The sequence below is a fragment of the Pipistrellus kuhlii genome, unplaced genomic scaffold (genome assembly GCF_014108245.1).
Source record: "Pipistrellus kuhlii isolate mPipKuh1 unplaced genomic scaffold, mPipKuh1.p scaffold_m20_p_5, whole genome shotgun sequence".
NCBI lineage: Eukaryota > Metazoa > Chordata > Mammalia > Chiroptera > Vespertilionidae > Pipistrellus > Pipistrellus kuhlii.
This window is the reverse complement of record NW_023425551.1, coordinates 70,328,003-70,351,889: the sequence shown is the minus strand read 5'-3', so window position 1 is coordinate 70,351,889 and position 23,887 is coordinate 70,328,003. Positions and strand designations below refer to the sequence as shown.

At 43.9% G+C, this 23,887-nt stretch overlaps 1 protein-coding gene across 3 annotated transcripts in view; it reads right to left on the bottom strand.

Moving 5' to 3' along the window:
• The window catches only part of TNFRSF21 (TNF receptor superfamily member 21), a 72,794-nt gene extending 49,144 nt beyond the window's left edge, over window positions 1–23,650 (bottom strand). Inside the window, exons 1-2 of one of the 3 annotated variants that reach the window (XM_045573295.1) lie at window positions 23,408–23,650; window positions 18,069–18,071 (exon numbers count right to left, since the gene is read on the bottom strand). In XM_045573295.1, the coding sequence (XP_045429251.1) occupies window positions 18,069–18,071; window positions 23,408–23,497 (93 nt within the window). In that variant the 5' untranslated portion in view covers window positions 23,498–23,650. Of the gene's footprint in view, window positions 1–8,418; window positions 8,614–18,068; window positions 18,072–23,407 lie in introns of those variants that run through there. The other 2 variants (XM_036413850.2, XM_036413849.2) reach the window with 2 other exon arrangements.
• Between the last annotated feature and the right edge of the window lie 237 nt (window positions 23,651–23,887).

Genomic DNA, 23,887 nt, shown 5'->3' with positions numbered 1-23,887 from the left:
CTTGAAGATCTACCATGTGTGTACAAGGACCTTTCACACTCTATCCCAGGCTTTACAGTGTTTACCTTCTAAAGGAAGACAGACGGAAACAACTAATTACAATACATCAGTAATGACATAATTAGATTGAGATTACTGCCGAGAAGAAGAAATAGAGTCCAATGAGAAGGGGTTTGACAGGCACTTTGTGGCTCAGAGATACTAGAGAAATGTTTTGGGGTGTTTCCGGAGGATGGAAACAGAACTTAAGTCTGAACAGGGGAGAGGTGGGGGATTTGGCAGAGAGAGTCTCTGAGCAGAAGTCTGAAGCAGAGAAGGTCAGCTCAGGAACTAAAAAGCTCATGTGGCTCTACTTCCAGATGCAACACGGGGGCCATAGTTAAACTCGGAGTGGCTCCACAGTTTGATTCTAACCCAAAATGCAATGAGAAGTCACTGTCTGTTTATACTGGAGGTTGGCGACAGAGGCATATAATCACACTTGTGAATAAAAATTTTAAAAAAGTTATCTGGTTGCAAAGAGGACAGAGAAAATGGTGTGGGCAGAGCCCAGATGAGAAAATCCACTGAGAAGGTGAAAGCCACGGGGAAGGGGGGGGGGTTTGACGTGGACTGGGGTGGAAGTCGTGGAAAGAGAAGGGAACAGACGTGAGAGGTCAGATCAGCTGGATGTGGGGAACAGTTGCCTATGGAAGAAGAAAGAGGAAAACCCCAATGGTTTCCAAATTGGACTCCAGATCACACAATTCCAAACACTTTTCTCAGGGCTGCCCCTGGGTCTGGAGGGGGAGTGGGGGCAAGGACAGAAGGGTAGGACTCTAAGTCCCCCCCTTCAACACCCCTTTACCTCTGTTCCAATAATGCAGCTCGACCTACCAATTTGCTAACGATTTCCAAGTAAGAATTCCTTTGAAGGAAGGTTCACTCCCCCTGCACTAGAGGGACCTCTAAGAGCTCTTCCAATCCCAAAGTTTAACAGTTAAACCATGTGAGCTACAAAGCTGGAGAAACGGTTCCCGGGGCTGAAACCCAGCTGAGAGGAACAGGTGGCAATGTCCTTTTCTCTTAAGAGACACTGGGGAAAGTTATTTTCCTAAGGCCTCAGCAGCAGACCAGTTATCTAAAACCGGAGCTTTTCCCACTAGCCTGGTGGCAACCCTCTGGTTTCCAAGAAAATCAAAATAATGTAAAAAAACATTCCCAAAGGCAATTTAAAGGGCGAAGCATTGGGTAGTGGGGAGGAGGGGGATCAAGTTCAAAAACAATACTAAAGAATGTTCCCTATAAAATGTAAACACAATCTAGGTGAAAAGCCACTGTTGGGGGAAACACTGGAGCCGGGAGACACCGTCACGGGAAAGTGAACACCCACGGTTGGGTTCTGCCTGGTCAACAGAGTTCATTCTCTCACTTTGCAGGAGCAGGGAGACTGATTTAGAGGTTCCCCAAAGCCCAGGCCTCCAGTGCAGCATCAAAATGACCTAGGAAGCAGCTTTTGCAAAAATTCACAGCCTCAGTGCCATCACCTGAGATCATGTGGGCCAGGAATGTGTTTTGTCTTTAAGCTTGCCAAGGGATTCTGATCCAACTTTTGCAACCCCCTGAACCAAGGGCCGAACACTCTGATTTGAATTTCCTCTGATTCTGAGAAACACTTTGGAAACAGCCCGAGTTCACTATGAGAGCCCCTCCCTTCTTCTCCTCTTTCCTAACCTGGCCCGTTCCCTTGCTTAAATATTATTCTTACTTCATCATTATTTTCATGATAAGCATTCTCATAATCATTCTAACAACTACAAAATGGAATAAAATGTTTAAGTATCCGTTCATATCCACCCATCCCTAGAGAAGCTCGCTGTTAAGTTTGGCGCACACCTTTCCAGACCCTTCGTGAGCATTTACACACAACACATGCATCCGTACTTGAACCTGGCTGCTTCAGTTTCACCTAAAGGAGACACGCCATACAGAGTGCACTGTGATTTGATTTTGTCATTCTTCTCACACTGCATCACTGAACTCGCTCCATGTCAGAACATACAGACTGCTTCATTCTTTAGAATGATCAAGTTCTCTTCGGCAGCGTGCATCTGGTTTCTTTTAGAGGTACTTCCTACTGAATATGTCACACATAGATTGCCTCTTACTCCTTGTCAGTGTATGCACACATTTTCTGTATTCTGTATTCCCCTCCTTCACTTCCCACTCCCCAGCCATTTCTCTTTTCTCCTTCCTTCCCTTTCTTCCTTCCTTCCTTTCCTTCCTTCCTTTCCTTCCTTTTCCCTTCCTCTCTCTCTCTCTCTCTCTCTCTCTCTCTCTCTCTCTCTCTCTCTTTCTTTCTTTCTACAAATGACAGCGATAGCCACCTTGCTCTCAGGCTCTTAAGAACCACTTTGGTTCAGGGACAAAAGAAGGCTCTGTACACCCATAACTTGGAACCTTCATTCTTCCTCCTCCCTACTAATATGACTTAGTATTAATATGATATAGAATTAACATTATACCATATATGTTTTTCAGCCTGTGGGAGGCCCAGATCTAAAGCAGAAAGAATCGCTGGGCAAAGCTGTAGAAGACAGAAGACTAAGATCAGTTAGACCTGGTTCTTGTCCAGACCCTGCCCTTAGGTCAGTTAGACCCGGTTTTACTTGCTTGTAAAATTAGCAGGTTGGACTAAGTCAACTCCAGCCTCCGAGGTGTCAGCGATTGTCAGGTTCCACATTCTCCATGAAGCCGTGACATTTCCTAGTCACCCAGATCCCAAGCAGATGAGCAAACTTTTCACCCCATTTCCTGTTTCTGTTTGTCATTTAGGTGCCTAATTACATACTGTCTTGTCCTGTTTGCTGATGGCCTCGTAAGTGTATGTATTTATCTTCCCATAATGATTACAAGCAGCTTGAGGCCAGGGACAACCACGGAGATGGCATTTCCTCCCTTGCTCAACCACCTCAAAATGAGGATCACCAAAATGATAAAGAAAGCATCCTCCGAGCCAAGGGTCAGCAAACTGAATCCCGCACACCACTTACAAGTTTTATTGGAACCCAGACAGTCATTTGGCCATTGCACATGGCTGCTTTCACGCTACCATGGCAGGGCTGGAGAACTGCAATAGAGACTATATGGCCCGCAAACTCAGAATATTTACTACCTGACCTCTTTAGGAAAAAAGTCTGCTGAGACTTCACTAATGGGTCAAAAGAAATGTCTAAAAATGCAGGGACAGGAGTCTTAGGCTTCTTTTAGAGTCTAGAAATGATTCTGAGCTTCTGATTGCCATTCGATACCCACTCTATCTGATATTTTCATCCCCTGCTTAAAACTCTCAATGGCTTTCCACAGTACATGACTTAGAAATGCAGTATCTTTTACAGAGATAGGACATCCTTTGAAAGGCCATCCTTGCCCTCCTCTCCATCAACTTAAGCTAGGGCTCACTGCCTCCCCTCATTCTGCGTTCCCCTACATGACTACCATAATTTTGTAGTGAGGGATTTTTCCATTTGTGGTACCTTCCCCTCTGAGCCACAAGCTCCAGGAGGACAAGGATAGTGTCTATTTGACATGTGGATGCAACAAGTACCCAGTTCATGGTTTACCTGACAAGTGTTTGTGGGCTAGATGAAGGAATGGACTCACAGACCATGAATAACTAGAAGCAGTGGAGAAACTGCGAGAAACGCAAAAAGCCTCCACCATGTACTCACAAAAACTCAAGAGGTAAAGTCATCTGGCACTCAGTAAGGGCAGATGGTTTCGCCTCCAAAGATCCGGAGGATATCGCTCTGTTTGCACAGAATCACAACTGGCTCAAAAGCCATTATGCTCATCATGGTACTTAAGATGACAAGCAAATGTAATGAAGAATTTAAAACATACCCCCTCAAAAAAAAAAAAAAAAAAAAAAAGCATTATACTAATTTGATGCTTAAAATTATAAGCAGGATCATGAGATTGTTTTCCAGAAGTTACTGATGTTCTCTCCTACTTTTAACTTTGGTTATTTGGTTCTTTTATTCACAGATAAAAGAACATACTTCACCAACCATAACAGATAAATGAGCAAATATCAGTGTACCATCCCAAACTGTATGGGATATGGGAACACTATAAATATGTATTGAGTAGATTAAAAACTAACAAAGCAAATTTCAAAGGAGGGAAGAGGTAGCTCTGAAATGACAAGGCATACATACTTCCAGGGTCTTCACTCTCACTATAGTGACCCACACACAACACACCTGTCGCTTCTACTTGACGGCACAGAGATGGATCTGACTAAAGACAAGACACACCCACATATACTAATACATGTTAGAACATGGGTGCCAACTTATCTTTACCAATTCTTATCCCATGACTTCATCCTTCAGACAAATGGGGAAATTTTTCCTTGCAGTGTACAAGAATAACATACTTATGTCATTCTTGTTCCCTATCAAATTGCAGTCATTTTTAACGAAAAAAAAACACAAACTGAAAGCAGTGATAAACTTTTGTCTATTCATAATGGACAAGCGGGAAGACTTTGAGTTTAACATAGAAAAAATTTTAATGCTGCATAAAACTAGTATTTTAAGAAAAAAATCCCAGTTATTGTGGATATTATCACAAAGATAAAGCAACCAAGACCTATTCCAGAGATGGTGACTGTAAAACATGCTACTACCAGATGATCAAAAGGCAGAAAAGCCAGGCAGAGCTAGGCACTCCCAGAATTTCTGACCATTTTATTTTGAGCATCACATTAAATTCGTAATAGCAAGGCACTGACGGTTGGGGCTTCTCTAGATTTGAAGGGAGAGAAAGAACGGATGAAGAGGAAAGCACCAAGGGCAGAGCTTCCGCAAAGCACACAGACAGATGTGCTCCCAGGAATGCTATATCAATTGGATTGGCTCTTGCATTTATTCCCTACTATCTGTTCTGATGTAAAAGTCTTCTGTTGCTAGGGCAAAGGCAGGGACTGTTGTTAAAGCTACAAATACAGACAAAGCCAAAGCTAGAAAGTGCTGACTTTAGGACTGGAAGGAGGCAAGCTTAGGGGAACAGGGGAAAGGAAAAAAAAAAAGGGCAGGGCTTCACCCAGATGCTGTCTTGCCTGGAACCTGCAATGCAGAGGAGGGAGCACTCAGCATTCCATCCATGGACCACAGACCTTCATCTCCGTCCGTGCCCCCCCCCTCCCCCCGCTGCAACTGACATTCCTACAGAATAAGACGCTCATCTACATGCAAAAGCCATTTTGTCAACAAGACAATGGTAAAGGTTTAGGCGAAACTCTCTTCTGTGCTTGCTACGAATTTATAGAATCCTTACACAAACCAAGGCAATCCTTACACAAACTAAGGACACCAGCCAGGACAGCAATTCCAGCATGAATGTATAAACAAAACCCATTTTAGCCTGGTGTGTGCTAAGCAGGCCCATTCTCCCAGGTCCTGGCTGGGGGGTCTGGGCAAGGGGCTCAGCCTCTGCCTTCTTCCTCATTAGTATGATGAAGATACTAGTAACACCTACTCCCTTAGGATGGTTTTCAGAATTCATTGTTACTACAGGAAAAGCAGAGAGGACAAAGAGCAATGCAAGTAAGTACGATGTAATGTTAATTATTTTAATTATCACTCCTTCTATTTATCATTTCACCATATTTTCACTTCATTCTCTTGGGATTAGACAATCTTTTTAAATGCCCCAATTAAAATGCAAATATTCACTTCCTGAGAAATGTATCAAAGACTCCAGACTTGAAAAGTTCATATGCCTTACGGGGCTTGGAGCATACTACAAAACAAAAAAAATACAGATTGTACAACGAGGCAAAAGACAAACCTGGGGTCATTTCAAAACATATTTAAAATATAAACTTGGGCCGAAACCGGTTTGGCTCAGTGGTAGAGCGTCGGTCTGCGGACTGAAAGGTCCCGGGTTCGATTCCGGTCAGGGACATGTACGTTGGTTATGGGCACATCCCCGGTAGGGGGTGTGCAAGAGGCAGCTGGTGGATGTTTCTCTCTCATCGACGTTTCTAGCTCTCTATCTCTCTCCCTTCTTCTCTGTAAAAAAATCAATAAAATATATTTTTAAAAATAAGTAAATATATAAACTTGGGCTCTGGCCAGCATGCTCAGTGGTTAGAGCGTAGGCCTGCACAATTGAGGGTCTGGGATTTGAAGATGCTCTTCTTTTAAAAACAAAATAAAAAACAAATGTTTTTGTTTTTGTTTTTGTTTTATTTCAGAGAGGAAGGAAGAGGGTGGGAGAGATAGAAACAACAATAATGAGAGAAAATCACTACTGATCAGTTCCCTCCTGCATGCCCCCTGCCCCCTACTGGGGATCGAGCCCACAACCCGGGCATGTGCTCCTGACTGAAATCAAACCCAGGACCCTTCAGTCCTCAGGCGGAGGCTCTATCCACTGAACCAAACCAACCAGGGCAAGGTTGCTCTTCTTTTGATCTCCATCCCCAACAGGGGGTCCTTGGGAGGCAATCAATCAAAGTCTCTCTCTTCTTCCTCCCTTCCATCTCAAAAAAAAAAAAAAAATCAATGGAAAAAGTATCCTCAGATGACTATTAGCCTAATAAAATATATAAATTTAGTATATCTAGTAAATGAGAGAACACACGTGAGGAGAGAGGATTTACTATTAATAAATACACCTTAGACAAATGGGGCAGAATTTCAGTAAGCATTTTCCAAAGAGTGAGTTTCTTTGATCCAGTCCCACAAGATGTTAATGATTCTGGAGTCTAAAACATGGGTGAGCAAGCGCCAGCCAGCTGCCTACATTTTTATAGCCCAGAAACTGAAAATGCTGTTTACATTTTAAATAGTTGGGGGTTGGGAGAGGGATCAAAAGAAGAACAATATTTTTGTGACACAAGAAAATTACTTGAAATTCAAATTTCAGTGTCCATCAATTTAGTTTTATTGGAACACAGCCATGCCCATTCTCTTAGGGATGGCTTAGGCTGCTTCAAAGTACTATAGAAGCAGAGTTGAGCAGCTGCCACACAAATAGAATGGATCTAAGGATATTAACCTAATTTGGTGTTATTAAATATAATATTCAAATTAGAATGTAAAAGTATATGGCATGCACAGATAATAAAAAGTTATAACTGAAAATGTCAACAATTAATGCAAATGAGGTTAACATAAATTTCACTCAATAGTTGGGACAGCTTGGCAGGCGTGGCTCAGGGGTTCAGGGTGGATCTATGAACCGGGAGGTCACAGTTTGATTCCTGGTCAGGGCACGTGCTGGAGTTGCCAGCTCGATCCCCAATGCTGGGTGTGCAGAAGGCAGCAGATCAATAATTCTCTCTCATCACTGATGTTTCTATCTCCCCCCCGCCTTTCCTCTCTGAAATCAATAAAAGTATGTTTTAAAAATATAATGGGAACAGAGGGCAACGTGAGTGAAGGTAATTACCACGTGGATAAATTACAACATCCCTCGAAACTACTAGAATGCAAAATTTGTGCAGCATAACTAAATTAAAGTAATAAGCTCCAATGCTGGCAGGCTTGTGGGGTAAAAGGCACATTAATAGCTTGTGGGTGGCACTTTCATCCAGTCTTTCCAAAGAAGATCTGGACATATTCAGCAAGAACCATAAAGCTGTTTATCACTGTTTCCTGTGATCCAGTAATTCCACTTTGGGGACTACACCTCACATACCCCTCACCTTTGGGAACAGCCCAAAGAGAAAAAGCAATTGGTTTGCACCCAGACAGCTCATTAGTGCTGCTTGCTTGCAGCAGGAGCAATGATAGCAATCCAAGCGTCCAACAAGGAGGATGGCTCAACACACTGCCAACCGGATAGGCGGCCATTAGAAACCGTAGGCATGAAGGCTAGAACTGACACGATCATGGGTACCTCGAACTTACTAACACCCATCCAAACTCTGGATTCCCCAATCCCACCCACTCCTCCCCCAGTCTTTCCCTTCAAAGTAATCAGACCACCACAGACTCAACTAAATGACTGCTTTTCTTCAACCCCTCCTGCCCCATATATCACCATCAGTAAACTCTCCCCAAAATCTTTGACATCTACCTATTGGTCCCCATCTTCACTGACACCAACCCAGAACCGTCATCTCTCCCCTGCACAGCAAAAGATTCCAACCCCTCTTTTGCTTCTATGCTTCCATAAGCCATTCTCCACGGAGATGCCAGAGTGGTCCTTAAAAAAAAAATCTACCAGTCATTCAAGCCACATTGTAACTCTGCTTCCCATTGTACTGTGAGTAATAACCTGACACGTTCACACTTTAAAAAGGTCTTGTATGATCTGACCCAACTACTTCCACCTCAATCCAGGTGCCCTTTGCCCCTATTTGCTGAGCACCAACCACATCTGCCTTCTTTCTATTCTTTGAACATGCAGACTCTTTCTTACCTCTGGGCCATTCCACAACCTGTTCCCTCTTTCCGACATATTCTTCCTTCTGTTCTTGAAGGCTTGCCCTTTTTTTATCTTCCCTGATAAACTATGAACTCCAAGAGGGAAGGACCATAAATAGCCTTTTACTATCACATACCCAGAGTCTAGCATTGTGACATTTAACAGAAGCACCATAAAACCATTTGTTAAATATATGGAAACTAGAAATATATCTCTGTAAGATAACCAAAAATAGCTACACAAGCAAATATATACACATTAGTTTTAGATAAACATAAATGAAAAAAAGCAAAACACAAGCAAATACATGCACATTAGTTTTAATTATATGGAAATGTTTGTACAGTCAGAGAACAGAAATGAATTGGGAAGATGCATAAGGAGAATTCAATCCATACCCGATCTTCTAATATGCTTTGTAGCTCTCAGTATGGTTCAAGCTCAAACTGCCCTCTAACTTGTCTAGAATGAGTTTTTGTTCTTGTTTTATTTTGATATATCTCCATTGACTTTTAGAGAGAGTGGAAGAGACAGGTAGAGACAGAGAGAAACACGGATGTGAGAGAGACACATAGACTGGTTGCCTCCCACATGAGCCTGGACCAGAGCCAGAAATTAAGTCTGCAACTGGGGTACGAGTTACTTGCCTTTGACCAGAATGAGCTTGGGACTCTTCAGTCCATGGGCAGACACTCCATCCACTAAGCCAAACGGGCTAGGGCTAGAATGAAGTTAGTTTAGAGCAAGATCCTTCTGGAATTCATTCACCATTTATTGCTTAACTACTAGGTGTCATGGCACTGAACCAGAAACACAAAGATGAATAGCACATTGTCGTCTTTGAGAAGCTGAAATGGAATCACAGCCTTGGCCCTGAGCACTCCGAATGAGGCAAGCAGCACACCCAAACCCGGTCTGTTTCTGGTATTTTTCCTGGAGCCAGTTTTAACACAAGATTTAAACCCAACGGAGAGAGAGAAGCCCTGGACTTCTAGAATTAAGGGAAGAGCAAGGAATGACTAATAACCAGTTAAATCATTCTGGAAGCCTGTCCCCATTTGCCTTTGAAGCTTTTTCCCCTTTCTCAACCCTCCCGCCTCTCCGAATCCTGATCAAACAAACTCACCTGGCCATACTGAAAGTGAAATCACTTAATGGTCTGGTCTCAAAGGTTCTTTGGGAGACCAGAATTCCAACCTCTTTCCCAGAATTGGCGATCAAATTTCCTCTTACCCTTTGCCTTTAGTCTACTCAGTATCTGCAATCTATGAAGAGATATGCTTAAAAGCTTGCTATAGGAGCTTTACCAGGGAAGTCTGATAAACCTCCCACCATCACAGAGTTTCTCAGAGACCCAAGTAGTTAACAAAGGAAATGCTAACAACCGGTGATGCCAACTCAAGCACTAATCCTATACAAATAACCAGGTTGGCAGCAGAGGAAGCCTAAAAGGTCTTCCATTTCTCAGGAGAAGTGAGTAGAAACCACACGGCTAAGCAGAACCCGTGTCACACTGTTACTCACTAAGCAAATATTTGTCAAAATGACCCAAGAAGCAGGCAAGCAAAGTAGCCATTCCCTATTTATAACGTTGCAGTCGGCAAGCGTATCTTTCCACCTTACCGTGGCACCACTGCCCGTCACAGTCACACCATAGGAAAATGCTTGCCAATGACTCCACGCCCTCCCCTTGCAACCCACACACACAGGTTGCTCATGCTTTCCAATGGGCGGTTTGGGCTAAACCTCCAAGGGCCATCCTAGGGCAGGCGTGCTCTTTGGATGGCGAGAGAATGTTCAACTCTCGAGTAAAACCGTCCTCTTCACAGAAAACAAAATTCCAGTAAATTAAGGTTACTCATCCCCCTACCCGCAACTTGGCAGAAACGACAGCGTGTATGCCGCCACCGTGGCCTAGATTTGAGTCCTCTGCTCAGCAGTCGCCAGCTGCTTCACTATAACCTCTCTTGCATCTCATTCCTTCTGTGTAAAAGGGGGCTGATAATCTACCCCACGGATGTGTAAGATTAACTGAGGTCGTTTTTATCAGCATCCGTGATGATTAACATGAGCAGCCCCCATATCCCTCCCCTCTGAGTTCTCAGCGCTAACGCCCTCCTGAATCCACGGCTGCTCTCTTTTGATCCCAGGACTCATGGCCTCACTCCTCTCTCCTAAATCCATGCCAGTCGTTGTCCTCCTCCCAAAACAGCTCTGCAAGTGGCTCCAAGTGACCGAGCCACCAGGCAATTCTGGTGGCAGAAGAGCAAGTGAAAAATTATAGAAAGATCAGATCATGAGCCTTGTTAGGACTTAGTTTCCTAAGCCCCTCTCCTGTTTTTTTCTCTTTTTTTTCTTGAAAACAAACCCTTAGACATCATTTTTGAATATTCTAAAGAGAAGATGGGGCTATCGCTCAGTGCTCTCACCACCCACCCACAGCCTGCCCAGGTCTGCCCTCTCTGAGGTCCCACTGAGCACAACTTACCCACCAGTGCAAACATCTGTCACCTCCAACACCAGGATGTTGACATGTGAAAACAAAAAATGTAGATAGCCAGATTCTAGGGAGCATGAACCACTCCCGGCAGCCTTTGAGATCACCACTCTGAATCAACAGCCTAACCCCCGTGAGCCCCACCTCCCTCAGCCCCAAACCCAGCACACACGGACATCTGCCAGGTTGCTCCCAGATGATGACCTCTGCCCAGCTACTCTTGGATTCGGGCTGCAAATGGGAGGTGGTAGGAAAGCCAGGTGGCAGCATTCACGCCAATTTAGGATTCCTGTTTATTTTCAGTATTTGACAAATACAAACACGGGGGCCAGACCAGTGTTTATTCACGATCTCACTCCTATTCCTAAAGAATCAAGGCTCAGCAGCTGCTCTTCCAGCAGCCACAAAGCCCCAGCATCCAGCTAAGGCTAAATGGAGATTCAATGTGGGGAACCCGTTGACTCCTCTGATGGCTCCAGTTTTCATTCTGTCAAGAATGATCCAGACCGAGTCTGCTCCAAATGGTCATGGACATGTGCCCAGAGGTAGTGAGGCGACCAGAGTTCTTCCTGCCACAGAAGAGAAGCACCTGAATGTGCCAGGAAGTTGCCAGTGACCTGGCACTATCAGAATTTGCCTGACCTGCTTGGGGTTAGAGGGCCAGCAGAGTATTATTGCTTACTGGACTGTAAGCTTCTAAGTATCCATAATGAAAAGTCACGTTGGCGGGGGCAGGGGAAGGTTAGAGGTGGGAGGGGGGGTTAGAGGTGGAAGAGGGCATAGAGGGGATAAATAGTGATAGAAAAAATAAATAAATAAATAAATAAATAAATAAAATAAAATAAAATAAAAAGAAGTCACTTAGTTCATGTCTGATGATATATCTGACCATTTCCCATATTAAAAAAAAAAAATCCTATACAATAAAAGCCTAAGTATCCGACCTTTTGTTCCACTATCTGACCAGATGCTACGATATGCACTGACCACTAGAGAGCAGATACTCCAACTGGTAGGTTAGCTTGCTGCTAAGGTCCAGCCGATCGGGACTGGGCAAGACAGTCCAGACACTCCCTGGATCCCTCCCTGGCCTCTAAAAACTTTCTTCTAACTAATTTCCTTTCAATGTACATGAATTCATGCACCGGATCTCTAGTAATTTAATAAAGTTTACTTAAGACAATTAAGTATAGTTTACATGCTTTATAAAGGGCCAGTTTTGTAGCTCTCAGTAGTAAGATATGGTTTAAGCTCCAACTGCCCTCTAACTTGTCCAGAATGAAGTTAATTTTTGTTGTTGTTGTTGTTTTATTTGTATTAATCCTCACCCGAGGATATTTTTCCATTGACTTTTAGAGAGAGTGGAAGAGACGGGTACAGACATAGAGAAACACGGATGTGAGAGAGACACATCTACCTGTTGCCTCCCACTTGAGCCCGGACCTGAGCCTGCAACAACACCAATTTGCAACTTGCTTACAGAGTCTCCAAAGAGGCTTTACCTCTCATCTTCTCGGACTGAATCAAGTGTAAAGTTCAAGTGTGATGTCTCCACCTTCTGATCTATGATGCAGAAAGTACACACATCACCTGCTGGAGTCGGCCCAGCAGCTCACACCTACTTGCCCTTATCCAAAAAGGATGTACCCCGAGAGAAGGGCCTTCTGCAAACTGTCCTGGAAAACATGGCATAACCGTGCACACCAAATCCGGCTATTTCATAGACTTTGTCCTTACCTCCAGATTAAACCACACTAACATACGTAATTTACCCAATTGGTAGATCTGCCTACTTAGTCTCGGGGGTTTTCTCCATTTAAGTTAGTACACATCCCATTAAAAAGGAATTTTTTTTTTTTCTTGTTGATTTTAGTTTGCTTATGTATTTTATTTACACTGGAGGGTTTTGGGTTTTTGTTTGTTTTTTTTCTTTTGGGCTGGACCTGAGGCAGATTCATCTATATGCCTTTAGAAACAGTTTGGATAAAAAAGCAAGCTTGAGCCGTAACTGGTTTGGCTCAGTGGATAGAGTGTCAGCCTGTGGACTCAAGGGCCCCAGGCTTGATTCCAGTCGGGGGCGTGTGCCTTGGTTGTGGGCACATCCCCAGTGGGGGGTGTACAGGAGGCAGCTGATCGGTGTTTCTCTCTCATCGATGTTTCTAACTCTCTGTCCCTCTCCCTTCCTCTCTTTAAAAAAAAAAAAAATCAATAAAAAATATATTTTAAAAAAAAAAAGCAAGTTTGATCACATTCTATACATTTGACAACAGGGATGGAGATTCCCGCGCTAAGTCAGAGGTCCTGCATTCCAGCCCAGGCCTGCCTTACCCCTTCTGCTGACTAGAGGCCTCTTTCCCTGCGGAGGCTAATGTATGTCTTTCTGAAACTTGGCAGATTTTTCTTCCTCTGACTTGCAGACTAACAGCCAAATTTACTTCAGGTTTTTAAAGGTTTTGCCATTAATCACATTGTGTGCTTTGCTTTTTGTACATTCATCCGCTGATTCAAGAGAGTGAAATCCACCCAGCACGACTGATGGCCAGGCACACTCTATATCCCGTACAAACGGTACAGACGGGCAAGATCCAAATCCTTGCTCATCCCCGGTTCCCACGGCCTCTCGCAGAGAACATGTTCAGTGTAGGCTGACATAAAAAATGAGTTGCTTTCCCAATCTCGGTTGGTTTATTTCCCCTCCAGGTTGGTTTCCCTTCCAGTTTTCACAATCTAGGAGTCTGGAGTTAAGGTACACAAGAAGGAGAAAAATCTTTTGGATATAATGTCAGCTCTGATTCAAAGTTCTATCTGAACGTGCCACCAAGTCCAGGTCAGGACTTCAGCCTCCATCCCCCAGACCAACCACGCCATGCCTGCCTAGTCAAACAGCCAAATCAAGTGCCAAGATACTGATAATTAACCTTGATAAATGAAGGTCAGGAGCTGGACATTTAGTCACAACAACAGTGACAAATGCTAATACCTGGTGCTTTCTAGGCTAGCACACAGCTGAACAGGCTCTTAGAGCAAATGTCCCTCTCTGGAATTCATGATGCACGCAGAATAGTGCTTTCCAAAATTTCAGACCTCATTTCTTTGTCAGTTATGGCTCCCTTCTCTTCAGACTGCCCCACTGCCAACATTCTATCATCCAGTCAAAGCCAGTTCCCTGAGGGCAAAAGATATCTCTGAGTGAGTTGTTTCATATTAAGCAAGCTCTTCGAGGGCATTCCTCAACACTAGTACAAACCCAAAGGTCTCTTATCTTCTCTACAAACTTTTGGCGGGGAACACATAATATTTCGTCTTTCAGTTTATGGTTGACTTTCCAATATCACGCAGACACAATTCATCAGAAGCAGAAGTGCGAGCAGCAAGAACACCTCCTTCCAAAGGCGCTCATGTAATTTTCATTAATGTTTTGCAACAAATCAAACCACCAGTCTCAGCTTTCCCCCAGTGAGCCTTCTCTGTGGTGACATTTCACCATCAGGCAATTTGGAGTTATGAAATAGAGCGGCACAGGGCTGAGGGTTAGGCAGTCCTGGGGTCCAGACCCAGTGCCATCACGCGGAGCTGTGTGGACCAGCACAAACCAATGACGTTTTTGCCCCTCCATTTTCTCACCTGTAGAACAGAGAGAATAGCACAGGCTCCACAGAGATGTTGAAAGTAAATAAGGCACTGTGTATAAAGCACCTAACACATCATACTTTTTTATATATCATCATGACGTAACATAGTAAAAAGCTAGGAAAATTCCAGGACAAGTGGATCGGGAAACTAAGATAGTTAAAGAGCAGTTTGCAGCCACCTAGGAACTCCTACACTCCCCTGAACCCAAAATACCTAAAAGTAAATGGTTTGCACTCCTCCTCCCCAACCAGAAGGTAGTAACTTAAATCTTCCTACTCAGGGAGAGATGTAACAGAAACCCAATTAAGGTCCACTTGCCAACCACACCAAGGACAGACAAATGAAGAGAATAAGAATCATTTTGGTACATCAGTATAAAGCTGAAGAATATTCTATTGACCCTCCCCTAAGACCTCCCCTAAATATCCAGCCTTTAAAACCCCTGAAAACAAAGATCCCAGGGTGCTCTCCCTCCAAGGAGCCTACCAGTGCCATTCCCTTCTCCCTCTCATTCCCCACAGGAATACATCCCCTAAATTCCAAGGAACCCCACTAGACTTGCAACCAGGGGAGCACTGGGCAGCAACAGCTTCACCAAGGCTTCATACCTAAACCTGTCTCCAAGACCCCCTTTTCTCTGACTTCCCAGTGAGCCAAAGCTGCCCAGGCTCGGCTCCCCTGTTGCTTCTTCTATGCCCTTCCTTGTTTCATTGCTCTAAGTGTATTTTTCTTGTGGACAATAAAGTCTTTCTTGCTTTTCTACACTGGAGATCTCACTATCTCACCAGTAATAATCCTCAGTTTATTTTGTTCATTAGATTCCAGGTATGAATGACTGGCTTATTTCACTGAGCATAATATTCTTCAGATCCCTCCATGCTGTCTCAAAGGGTAAGAGGTCTTTCTTTTACCACCACTTTATCAACTCTTCTACTGATGGGCACCTGGGCTATTTCCAGAACTTAGCTATTGTAAAATGTGCTGCTATGAACACAGGGGTGTATACATTCTTTTTGATTGGTATTTTGGGTCTCTTATGATATAACTAAATAACTAAAAGTAATAACTAAAAGTGGGATCATTGGGTCAAGTGGCAATTCCATATATACTTTTTGAGAAAATTCCTGTGTTTTCCAGAATGGCTGCACCAGTCTGCATTTCCACCAGCTGTGTACTAGAGATCTCTTTTCTCCACATCCTCACCAGCACTTGTCATTTGTTGATGATAACCATTCTGACAGGTGGGAGATGATACCTCATTGTCCTTTTAATTTGCATCTATCTACTGATCAGTGACTTTGAGCATTTTTTTTTTCATGTCTCTGGGCCATCTTAAATCCACTTTGAAAAAGTGTCTATCTAGGTTCTTTGCACATTTCTTAATTGGATTGTCTTCCTTTTGTTAAACTGTATGAGTTCCTTATATAGTTTGGATATTAACCATTTATCAGCTGTACCATTGCCAAATATGTTCTCCCATATAGTGGGTACCCTTTTCAATTTGTTGGTGGTTTCTTTTGCTGTATAGCAGCTTTTTATTGTTAGGTAGTCCCATTTGTTTATTTTATCCTTAGTTTCCTTTGCCCTGGGACCGTGGTTGGCAAACTGCGGCTCTCGAGCACATGCGGCTCTTTGGCCCCTTGAGTGTGGCTCTTTCACAAAATACCATGGCCTGGATGAATCTATTTTGAGAAGTGGCATTAGAAAAAGTTTAAGTTTAAAAAATTTGACTCTCAAAAGAAATTTCAATCATTGTACTGTTGATCTTTGGCTATGTTGACTAGTGAGTTTGCCGACCACTGCCCTAGGAAATATATCCATAAACAGATTGCTATAAAAGATGTCTGAGTTTTTGCTGCCTATGGTTTCTTCTAAGATTTTTATGGTTTCACAACTTACATTTGTCTTTTATCCTTTTTGAGTTTATTCTTGTGTATGGTATAAGTTGGTGGGCTAGTTTCAAATGTGGCACGTATCTGTCCAATTTTCCCAACAGCATCTATTGAAGAGAATATCTTGACTCCATTTTAGCCTCCTTTGTCAAATATTAACTGAGTATAATGGCTTGGGTCAATTTCTGGGGTCTATGTTCTGTTCCATTAATCTATATGCCTGTTCTTGTGCCATTTTCAGGCTGTTTTGATTATGGTGGCTTTGTAGTATAATTGATATCTGGAATTGTGATCCCTCCAACTTTATTCTTCTTTCTCAAGATTGTTGTGACTATCTGGGGTCTTTTTTGGTTCCATATAAATTTTTGGAGTGTTTGTTCTAGATCTGTGAAATATACTATTGGTACTTTAATAGGGATTGCTTTGGGTAGTATGGACATTTTAATGATGCTAATTCTACCAATCCATGAACACAGTATATTCTTCCACTTGTTATATCTTCCTCTATGTCTTCTTTCAATATCCTGCAGTTTTCCTAGTACAAGTCTTTTACCTCCTTGGTTAAGTTTATTCCTAAGTATCTTAAGTTTTTTGTTGCAATGGTAAATGGTATTATTGGTTTAGTTTCTCTTTCTAAGCATTCTTTATTGGAGTATGAAAAACCATCAATTTTGGGATGTTAATTTGTATGCCACTACATTGCCAAATTCATTTATTAAATCTAGTAGTTTTTGGTGGAACCTTCAGGGTTTTCAATGTACAATATCATGTCATCTGCAAATAATGAGTTTTACCTTCTCCTTTCCAATTTGGATGTCTTTTATTACCTATTGTCTGATTACAGTGGCTAGTACTTCCAGTACATGTTGAATAAGAGTGGTGAAATTCCCACTCTGCTGAGTTTTTAATAAAAAAAGTGGATACTGAAATGTGTTGAATATATTTCCTGCGTCTATTGATATGATCATGTTTTTTCTCTTTTAGTATGTCTTATTATATCACATTTAATGATTGGTGAATATTGTGCCAGCTTTGCATCCTTAGAATAAATCCCACCTGGTCATGGTGTATGATCACTTTAACATATTGGCAGATCCTTTTCTCTAATATTTTGTTGAGAATTGTTCATCAGGGATATTGACCTGTAATTGTCTTTCTTTGTAGTGTTTTTAACTGGTTTTGGAATGAGGATAATACCGGCCTTGTAAAAAGAGCTTAGAAGTCTTCCCTCCTTTTTAATTTTTGCAATTAGTTTGAGAAGGATGGGTGTTAGATCTTCTTTGTTTGGTAAAATTCACCTGGGAAGCCATTCAGTTCAGGATTTTTGTTTGCTGGGAGATTTTTTATTACTGCTTCTATTTCATTAGTTGTGAGTCTATTCCGGTTTTCTGATTCTTCCTGATTCGGTTTTGAAAGATTGTATGCTTCTAGGAATTTATCCATTTCACCCACACTGTCTAATTTGTTGGCACAGTGTTCATAATGTTTTTTTTTTTTACAATCCTTTGTATTTCTAGTTTAGTTGTTCACCTCTTTCACTTCTGATTTTATTTGGGCCTTCTCTCTGTTTTTTTATGAGTCTTGTTAACAGTTCACCAACCTTGTTTATCTTTTCAAAGAACCAGCTCTTGGTCATTGATTTTTTTGCAATGTTTTTTAAAATTTTATGTCATTTATTTTTGCTCTAATCTTTATTACTTCATTCCTTCTATGTACTCTGGGTTTCTCTTGTGGTTCTCTTTCTAATTATTTAAATTGTAAGATTAAATACTTTAATTAATTTTTCTTGTGGTTTTTTTTTTGTTTGTTTTTTTGTGTGTGTGTGTGTGTTTTTAGATAGGCCTGTAGTGCTATGAACTTCCCTCTCAGGACTGTTTTTGCTGCATCTCAGAGATTTTGGGTTGTTGTGTGTTCATTTCCATTTGTTTTTTAGGAATCTTTTTATTTAATTCTTGATCTCCTTGATAACCCATTCATTGCTTATTAACATGTTATTTAGCCTCCATGTGTCTGAATGTTTTTAACTGTTTTTACTACAGTTGATTTCTAATTTAATTCCACTGTGATTTGAGAAGATACTTGATATGCTTTCAATCTTCTTAAACTTGTACAGATTTGTTTTGTGTCCTAACATGTGATCTATCTTTGAGAATGAACTATGTGCACTTGAGAAGAATGTAGATTCTGCAGCTTTGGGATGAAGTGTTCCATAAATGTCAATGAAATTCATCTGACTCCATGTATTTAGTCACTGTTTCCTTGTTAAGTTTTTGTCTGGAAGATCTATCCAGTGAGGTCAGTGGGGGTATTAAAGTACTATACTATGACTGTATTGCTGTCAATCTCTCCTTTAAAATCCTCTAGAAGTTTTCTTATATATTTAGGTGCTGCTATTTGGGGTACATATGTTTGCCAGGATTATATCCTCTTATTGTATCTATCCCTTTAATATTATGTAGTGATCTTTGTTGTCTCTTATGATGGCCTTCATTTTAAAAATCTATTTTGTCAGATGTGAGTATTCCTACTAGAGCTTTTCCCCCCCATTTGCATGGATATATCTTTTAATCCATTCACTCTCATCCAGTATGAGTCTTTTGTTCAAAGGTGGCTCTCCTGTAGACAGCAAATAATTGGGTCATATTTTTTTTTATTCATTCCGCTACCCTATATTTTTTTGCTTGGAGCATTTAACCCATTTAAATTTAAGGTTATTATTGATAGGTACTTATTTATTACCATTTTAATTCTGTATTCTGGGGTGTTTCTCTTTCTCTCTCCCTTTCTCCCTTTCTCCCTTTCTCCCTTTCCCTCTCCCTCCCTCCCTCCCTTTCTCCCTTTCTCTCTCTCTCTCTCTCTCTCTCTCTCTCTCTCTCTCTCTCTCTCTCTCTCTCTCTCTCTCCCCCCTTCTCTTTTCTTCTCATTACAGCAGTCCCATCAGCATTCCTTGCAGTGCTGATTAAGTGCTGATAAACTCCTTAGCCTTTTGTGTCTAGGAAGCTCTTTATTTCACCAACTATTTTGAATGATAGCCTTATTGGATATGTTAATCTTGGTTTCAGATCCTTGCTATTCATTAAATTGAATACTTCATGCCATTCCCTTCTGGCCTGTAGAGTTTCTGATGAAAAATCAGCTGTCAGCCTTATGGGAGCTCCTTTGTAGCTAGCAAATTACTTTTCTCTCTGTCTTTAATATTTGGCATTTTAATTATGATGTGTCTGGGAGAGGGCGTGTTTGGGTTCTTCTTGCTTGGGACTCTTTGTGCCTCCTAAACTTATGTAACTTTCTCTTTCACAAGGTTAGGGAAGTTTCTGCCATTATTTTGTCAAACACATTCTCTATCCCTTGATTTCTTCTCCTTCTCTCCCTATTATATGAATATTGTTATATTTCCTGTTTTCCCACAGCTCCCTTAAGCTGTCCTCCTATTTAATTGTTTTGTTTTGTGGGTTTTTTTGGTTCTCTGATTGAGTGGTTTCTTTCCTACCCTGTCTTCTAATTCACTGATCTGATCTTCAACTTCTTCTAATCTGCTGTGTATTCCTTCCAATGTGTTCTTTTAGTGCTATGTCATTATTCATTTCAGACGATTGTTTTTTTTTTCATAGTTACTGTATCTCTTCTCATGCTGTTGAGCATCTTTGCCAACATTATTCTGAGCTCTATATTTGGAGTTTCTTATCCCTATTTCATTTAGCTTTTCTTCTGGAGAATTCTCTTATTCTTTAATTTAGGAGTTGTTATTCAGGCTACTCAGGCTATTGACCACAGGGTGGGGCAAGAGGTCTTTCATTTTAGCCGGTTTGGGTTTGTATCTATGTATTTGGTAGATCTGCTACAACTCTCAATCTCTAGTGCAGGACAATGTCAGACGTTGTTGATTACTGACCCTGAGTACCCTGTTTGGACCTAGCAGCAATCCATAGCTTGTGGTTCCTTTTGCTGGGGCTGCGTGTCTTTGGAAAATACCGATGGGCACCAATGTCTGCTTTTCTTAGCCCAGAGCCTGAAAGGAGATCAGGCAAAGTCTCAAAGCCTCCAGAGATCTGCCTCTGCCTGCAGTCTGACTGTCAGGGTGGGGCAAGAGGTCTTCCAGCAGGCAAAAACCATCTGGATAGCAAAGATCCACGGAGAAAAATGTCCTCTGCAGCATAAGGGAATGAATCAGCACATTTTGGCTACCCTCCAAAGCCCCTAACCCTGGACTCTCCTCACACAGCTCCAGTCCACTCTGCCCACTGTCTGGCAGAGCCAAAGGTGAGTGGCTGCATACAGAATTTTGTGCTTTGGCCCTTTAAGAGGGTGCCTGCATTTCCAGCCATCTCTTGCTGGCAGACAGCAACCCTGCTGCTTTTCACAGCCACATGTTTTGTGGGCACCTTTCCCAGTTCTGGCTCTCTGGGCTGGGGAGCCCAGCTTGGGTTTTAGACCCCAGAGTTCTCAGTAGGAACCCCCACAGCTGAGATATCTCTCCGGGCCTTCAGCTGCTGTCTGTGGGAGCCTGGCCGGCCCTTTCACACCTCCACACTTCCTACCAGTCCCCATGCAATCTCCACTTTCTGTCCCTGGTTCTCAGGGTTCTCTCCAGCTAGTCTTTGGTTGGTTTTTCAATGTGTTTCTTTCTGTATTTTAGTTGTATTTCCAGTTTGTAGCTTCTACTTCCTCTGCCACCATTTTTAAAACTTCGGGTTCATTACTTTTTAATCTAACGGCAATGTATGGGTAAGGTCACTAACCTCCCAGTTCCTTCAGGAGCATCCTGAGTACCTGACAGGTTTACCTGGGCTCTGGGTCCTAGTGCCTGTCATTTTCTGTAGCTAAGTATCCAATGGGATAAATAATCCCTAGAACGATGTCATAAGATCATTTTATACTTTAACAACACCTGTCCTGAGGACTGGATCTTGCAGAGTGGGGATATTAAAAATAAGATATTGCTCCCCACCACCCTGCTTGCGGGTTCCAGCACAGCCAGCCCCTTGTAGCTCGGATACACCCTCTCAGTCACACTGTGGGACAAAGGGATCAACCCCCAGCCATTCCCTGAATTGAGTAAGAGCCTTTCTGTTATAGTTAGCAAGAGACCAAGGACTCCTCTTTTAGTTAACAGCTTGAGATCGCTTCTAAGCTCTGCTATCAACTTCATTTTTTAAAGTGATAGCCAAATTTAAATCTCAGGTCTTCAGTTACAAGTCTTAGCATACTAAGTTTAGTGACTTAGGAAAAGGAGCTGGGATCTTTCTTATTTGGTTAAAGCAACCTAAATACTTAGATTACATCAAGATCTTACCTTAAGCACCTAACTCATACCAACAGGTAAAATAAATGAAATATTACATTGACTTAAGAGTTAACCTAGGAGCAGAATCTATGGGGAGAATACGTATAGGTGTGTCCGCGGGACAGATACACGTGGTGGGTAGAATAGTAGACCTAAGGCGGGCAAGGAGAACAGAGCTAGCTCCAATGACGGTAACGTTACTAATATGGATTTAGATGGGCTTCTCTCCACACCAAGACTGTCAACCCAGGTTTGCTGTTTGAAAGGGCCCCCTCCTGCTCCTTATCCACACTTGTTTCTCAGACAGAAATCTTCACTTTGTCGTTACTATACATGGGCAGAAAAGAGTCTCTGAAGGGAGACTGATACTTGCTTCATTATAAATGCTAACAGCACCAAACTTTCTTTAATCTCTCTCTTCGCCTTAAAGCTCACACTCCCACAGGGAACCAGAGCGCCTGTAGGATGAATTCCAGGCCATAGCAACTGCGCTGCCCTGGGATCTAAGCAGATCTTGGCTGACCAGGCATTAAACCCTTTCCAGCAGGAGACAGTAAGCCTGCCTTGAGGCTTTTTGTTTTTTTTATGTTTTTGTTTGTTTGTTAGCTAAGAATCTCCATCTTCTCTGCAGAGACAGAAAGAGAGGCACGGGAAGCTGATGGTGGCTCCAGGGTTTGATTGATCTCAAAGGCATTTTCTTCACCTAACTCGCTTCCTCCCCTCTTACCATTTGGAAAGAAAAGGAAGGGATCTGGGGGAGGTTGGGATAAGTTTTGAGTCAAGGGTAGTTTCAAGCTTCGACCATGTAAGTGATCGAGGACTAGGTTCAGCGCATGCCATAGAGCTAACGGCAATTCATGTCCCAAAGGAGCCTGCCCACCCTGCAGGGTCACCTGCCTGGCTGCAGGTACAGGAGGGATGGATAAGGATGGAGAGAATCCATCTTCCTTTATGTAGTTCTCTTTCCCCCGTTCACCCCACTCAAGTGCCAGCTCTCTGGCTGGCTGAGAGCCGGCGCTCCGGAGGCGCCTGAGAGCGAGTCTGAGGGTTCTGTGTTCTCGGCGGGCAGAAACGGGGACCCCCCCCCCCCCGCGCCCGGGAGCAGCGGCGGGGGAGGGGCGGCTCGCGCCCTGCGGGGGAATGCGAGGCGTGGGGCACCGGGCGGCCGGTCTCCGGCGTCCCCAGTGTCCGGCGCGCACCGGCACCATCTCCCGCTGCGGTAGCATCCCGACATGACACTGCGGCTGCAACAAAGCGCCGGCCGCCGCCAGCCCTCCGCACCCCACACCGCAGCCCCGGGCCCACCCCACCCGGAGCGAGCAGCAGCCGGAGGTTGAGGAAAGGGGGAGGGGGGAGGGAAAGTGGAGCATGAGGGGGTCGAATAGGGGGAAAGCCCTGAAATGCGCAGGCAGCCCGCACCTCTAGCGCCTCCTCCAACGAAGCCCGATGGCAAGGAAAACAACTCGCCTTCATCCCCTAGCCCCAGCTGCCACTCCGCCAAATAACCGAGCGGAGACCCTCGGGTGGGTTGCCTTCCCTTGCAAGCTCCCCCTACCCCAGCCGCCTGACACCGCGCCCCCCGCGGTCCACGCCCGGGGACCCGCCCCGCCCCGCTCGCTCCGGGCGAGCGGCGCCTGCAGCCCGCGGTCCGGTCCTCCGAGCGGGCGCTGCGCTTACCAGGAGGAGGAGGCGGCTGGCGCTCATCGCGGCTCCGGCGCGGCGGCTGCAGGAGTCGAGGACTGGGCTGCGGCTCGCAGGGACCCCCATGGCCAAGCCGGGGACCCGCAAAGGCGCCCGCGGGAGCGCGCGGCTCTCCGGCGGCAGCTGGAATCGGCGGCCGCTTCTGCCCAGCGCCGCATCCACCGCCGCCTCCCCGGCCGGGAGCCCATCTACCTCCAGCAGCAGCCCATCGGCACTGCGGCAGCCGGGCGGCCGGGCCGTGGGGCCGAGGAGGGAGGGAGGGAGGCGGCGACGGAGAGGCTCTCGGGGCGCTCAGCACCTGCCCAGCAGCGGCGCGGCCGCCCGGGCGGGGAGAGACAGCCTGGGCTGCCACCGGCGCCTCCCCGAGCTCTGCTCCGAGAGCCGCTGCGGAGAACACGGGGAGAGGGCTGGGCGCGAGAGATCCAAGGAACAACTTCCCATAGCGAAGCCTCCAGG